The 5,006-nt window shown below is 38.4% G+C and overlaps 1 protein-coding gene and 1 non-coding gene across 2 annotated transcripts in view; one reads left to right on the plus strand and one right to left on the minus strand.

Moving 5' to 3' along the window:
* LOC138017905 (protein C-ets-1-like) overlaps positions 1-3,181 on the minus strand; it is a 12,772-nt gene extending 9,591 nt beyond the window's left edge. Inside the window, exons 1-3 of the mRNA XM_068864913.1 lie at positions 2,899-3,181; positions 2,623-2,767; positions 1,975-2,050 (exon numbers count right to left, since the gene is read on the minus strand). Coding sequence (XP_068721014.1) covers positions 1,975-2,050; positions 2,623-2,767; positions 2,899-2,921 — 244 coding nt within the window. The 5' untranslated portion in view covers positions 2,922-3,181. The remainder of the gene's footprint in view (positions 1-1,974; positions 2,051-2,622; positions 2,768-2,898) is intronic.
* A 237-nt stretch (positions 3,182-3,418) lies between these two features.
* On the plus strand, positions 3,419-3,490 carry Trnaq-cug (transfer RNA glutamine (anticodon CUG)). Its single transcript has one exon. It is a non-coding gene; the product is annotated as a tRNA-Gln (tRNA).
* Positions 3,491-5,006: the final 1,516 nt, after the last annotated feature.

Below are 5,006 nucleotides of genomic sequence, written 5' to 3' on the forward strand. Positions count from 1 at the left end.
CAATCTCTGAGTTCTCCATCAAATCTTTGGATGTTTACAAGATTTTTAAAAGCAGTTAAGGGGGGAGTAAATAACAAGAAAAGACAACAATATAAAATAATACAACACTCTCTTACAGTCTAGCTACTAACAATAATTATAGTAACTATAATTATTATTGTCAGCTTGCCTCAGGTCTTTAAATCAACGATGAATATATTATGATCATCTTCAGTTTACTTAGATTGTCATAGTTTTAAAACATGGGAGCAATATTAGTACCACAGTCATCATTTTGCAGGATGAACGTACACATATACCATTTGCATCAAGCACTCTAAATAAGAAGGGACGTAACCCCAGAAAAGTACTATTTTTGTACACCAGAGGTGTTTTGACGTCATTGATCAAAAATTCTAAACTAAAAAATTATTGTCACTTGACCTGCACTGAGTATTACCGGTATATTGAGTCATCAAAACAAAACAAGATTTGCGTCACTTGTAGTTATTGAATGATGCAGGCTAAATTTAAACTTTTTCACGGAAGCAAGAGCTTTGAGACGAATGTAAAATAGTGTTGTGATTTCATATTTTTAAAAGATGCTCTTTTGGCAAGAAAATCTGTTGCGCCATGACTGATAAATTATTGCGACAACATATCCTGTTTCAATTTCATGTTACTTTTCAGGCACAAGTAATTTACTTTAGGTCAGGTCTCAGTCTTTAAATTCTGAGCCAAAGTAAGTGAAATTTCCAAGGCATAAAAGTGAACAAAAATTTTGGAAAAAACATACGAGAAATTACTCTCTGAGAAAAATGGATGAGAGACGTATTGCTTGTTCCTTGTGGGGAAAAGGAAAACAACCAGAGTGCTTCTGCTGTTGCAACCACAGGCATGCATGCTTTGAATGTAAAAGAGGCAGTTTATTCAAACCTCAACAGCATTTATCTCCTGCACATTACGAAAAATTGACATTAAAAAAAGGAGCCCTTGCACATGGCCTTCCTTGTCAAGACGTGTTATTTTAACAAGGTACAACTGACCCACGATTATCTTTAAAAAGCTTGTCAGGGTTTTTTTCACCTTAGAGTGAAATTTATTTCCTAGGGTTCAACCAAAGAGAATACTTCCGAAACCACAAACAGGGCTTTAGGTCAACTGACTTGCAATCAAGTGATATAATTTGCACTTAAAAAACTATTTCTTCCTGAGAGAAATAAAATGAATGCATGCACTAATCAGATCTCTTTGTGGTAAAGAAGTACACACATCTCTTTGACCATTAGCAACTTAAGAGAACACAATGAAAGCAAAAATGCATTTCAGTGTCTTCAAACTGACCACACTGACACACATGCACTAAATGGGTAGGAACACGAAGAGGATTGGAGTTTTAACAAATGCTTGCAACTTGCAAGAAATACAGATTTGGTCAAACAAACGTTGTACTTGAGAAAACAAAAAAAAATGCATTTACATCGATAAATTTACCATCTTCCTTGGATTTATAACCTTTTATTGAAGAAACATTGTCTCGAATTACTCTCTATCGAAAATAGAACTATTTCTGCAGCACTTCAAAATAAAAGGAAATTAATAGTATTTTCTTAATTTAAAAAATGGGAATATTACGTTTACCGAAAAGAAATCACTTTCTACACACACACAGAAAGAATCCATTAAATGAAGTCTTAAAAACCGCAAATTGCGCAAATTTTTGTGGGCGTCTTAGAGCAAATTTCCTTGAACAAAGATTTCTTTGACAGTAACTGACATCACAACATAGACAATACACCCCCACGCACAATGGCATAAGCATTGAAAAGATTATGGAATTTTCCCAAATGATACCACAATAATCCTCCAGAGAATTTACGAGGTAATGGGGATAGAAATTAAAAGAACCGTAGATTTTGATTCCGTGTTAACAGAATCTTTGATGGTTCTCTTGGATTAAGTAACGCAGGCCTGAGCTAAATGTGGTTTTGTTACCTTGGAAATTTACTCGGATATCGACTTGTGCGTTGTCTTGAACCTCCTGTTGTCCAAGAGTAAGATTGTCTTGCAGCTGAGGAGATATAAAGCGAATATTGATCAAGAAATGGTTTGAATAGATACCTCGGGAGGTAAAATTATCTGACAATACTGAACCCCCACTATTAAAATTGGTCACGTTATTTTCAAATATGAGTTTAAAGTAATTTAATGTCGCCACAATATCTTGATCACAAGACACAAACGATATTTTGCTCATCACTGCATAGAATTTCCCACAACGTCCACGGCTGTGTAAGCTTAAGCTTAAATTCTGCTAGACATTTCACAGACGTTTTCTTAATTTTTTCATTCTTTTACACAGCTGCTTTTGGAAACAAAAGAAAAAAAATACTGCAATAAACATACAGGAATTCCTACGAAATTCGATTATCAGCTAATTCGCCTGCATCGAGTACATTTCTGTCGCAAATGCGGGATAAATGAAAGGAAAACCAAGTGAAATTTACAAAGCGTGAGCTGCAAGAAGCGTGACTGTCGCTTTGCACGCGTGTGGAAGAATTGTGGTCTCGCGCGGCGCGCATCAAAGAATTTCCAAAATCATCTGCGATTCTAGAAAATACACGAAAGTGATGATATATTTACCGCTCTTCCATGATAGTACACTTCTTGCTCGGAAACCGTAAAACCCTCCTGTGCTTCTATCATTTGCTTGAGTCGGTACACTGTCAGGGATAAATGCATCCGGAGCGGGAAAGGAATTCGCGGCGTTCCATCGTCTATTAGCACACTGGAGAGACGCAGAGGAAACAAACATGGAACTCGGCCAATTTATTCACAGTCAGGCCTGAACAAGAACTGATCAAGATCTATCTAACGCTGTAATAACGAAGAAGAAGAAGGTTCAGTTCGCTTGCTTACCAAATAGTAAAAGGGTCACCCATGTTCGATGTGACCGTCGATCGCAAATCAGAGCAAATGCACAAAGCAGAACACGCTGTGGTGACGTATGCCGAACAGATCAACGCAGCTGGTTTCAGTTACGAGCGAGTTTTCAGTGCCGACAAAATTCAACGCAACCGAAGATCAGCCACCTTTTATGAAGAATTCATCAGCGGTCGGTTTCGTGAACAATTTTCCTCAACACAACCACATTCACCGAAGCTATATTGTCTTATTATAGGAAATGAGGTCATTGCACCGTGTTTTATTACCAGGGAGCCTGTCGCTATAGGAACATCAAGCTATTGTTAGTAGTATGCCTTATTTGGATGATACGTCTTCGTGATGTCAAGAATGTTCCAAATTTGGAAGAGAGATTTACGAGGTTTGCGTACCGATGATGGCACACCTACAGATCGGGTCACGAAGTTTACCCGAGGCCCGTTCCGAAGCAACCGAATACATTAAATATTTAATTTTCTCCACACGTAATAGCTGTGGTCCCGTGGTGTAACGGTTAGCACTTGAGACTCTGAATCTCACGATCCGAGTTCAAATCTCGGCGGGACCTCTAAAGGCGTCGCTTTTTCTGATAAATATTGAGAAAGTCACGAAAACCTACACCAGAACTCTAAAACGCCTGCATGCAAGATTGCATGAGCGAGATATGTGACTGGCAGTAGACACTTGACACAGACAGTAGATTATTCTAATTTTGGGTTCAACCGAATAAAAAACGTAACTTAATTTAGTTCAATTAAATTTTTATGTCATTGCATTATCTGCAATCGCTGACGACTTTTGTCCTCCTATTCAAGAGTTGGATTTTTGTACTTTTTCTCTCTTTTGTTTCCTGTCATTGATCGGGTCAAGAATCAGGTTTGAAGGAACGTTCTGAGGCTGGAGTCTTAGCCCTCACTTTCGACAGACTCGTCAAAGGTTTAACGGAATATTGCGCCGCTTTCATCTTGGTGTCCTGGATAGAAGGGTTTAATCTCATCATAAGATGGAGCGTGAAATACGACGAGGGCGTCAACGGGTACCAAGAACGAAACAAAACAGTGGTTTTCCCTGTTAACAGTGGACAAGGGTCCCCCGTTGACTTGGTATGCAGGGTGAAAATTCATCCCGACCACTTGTTTGGGCAAGCTTCCTTTATAATTAATAGAAAAACTCGTTTGTCGCCTATTTCCACCAGAATAAGTGAAGATTTCAACATTTTAAATTTATTTTTAACAGATGTTTCGGATATTGTACTTGAACGACACCTGACGTTTCCGATAAGATGCGGCAAACTGACGTCAAGCGTTTTCTGAAAAAAGTTGGTGGTGCAAAGAAACTTGTTTGATTGTAGTCAATTTCTTGCCTGTTATCCGCAGATATCGATCAGTCTAAACAGTGAGGGAGACAATTATGGCGAACAGCCGCTAGCCTTCACAGTCGTTGGTCGCTTGCCGTTTAACCTAACGGTAATACTAAATCTCTTTATTAGGTAACGATATCACCGGCCTTCCGGGGAAAAAAATGGTACTAGCCATTTTTTGCAATGAAACTGCACGTGCATTGAAACATTCATAAGAAAGCATCTTTTAGGGAAGTAAAAGAATCCATCATCAGGTTTGGACGTCTTTTCTATGATTAAATAGGTTGCAACTCATCAGACATAAAGAAAGATCTTTCTTTTCCATTACATTTCACTCCCCAAACATGTTTTAGGTGGCTATGATAACTCAGTCACAGCCCCATTTATATCAATTGCTTCAACCTTGTTTTCTTTGACTCCTGGAATATCCAGTTACATTTTGTTTTTATCGCTTTCACTGAGAAAACTGACATTCAGCAAAACAAAATGTATGTCGTAATCTTCGCGAAAACTTGTCAACAGACAAATGATATTCCCCGACTTTTCAGTGGCCTTGAGAACATTCACAATTTCCTCTGACCTTTTCACGAAAATCCGCGACCTTGAAGCTGTATGCTGGTAGAAAATGCCACCACCGACAAGCAATATGAGGAGAGGACCGATAGGAATTTAACCTCTTAATTGAGCTCTATACGCATACTTCCACGTTTGTTTCCGTTAGGTT

The sequence above is a fragment of the Montipora capricornis genome, chromosome 9 (assembly GCF_036669925.1).
Source record: "Montipora capricornis isolate CH-2021 chromosome 9, ASM3666992v2, whole genome shotgun sequence".
In the NCBI taxonomy this organism is placed as follows: Eukaryota; Metazoa; Cnidaria; class Anthozoa; order Scleractinia; family Acroporidae; genus Montipora; species Montipora capricornis.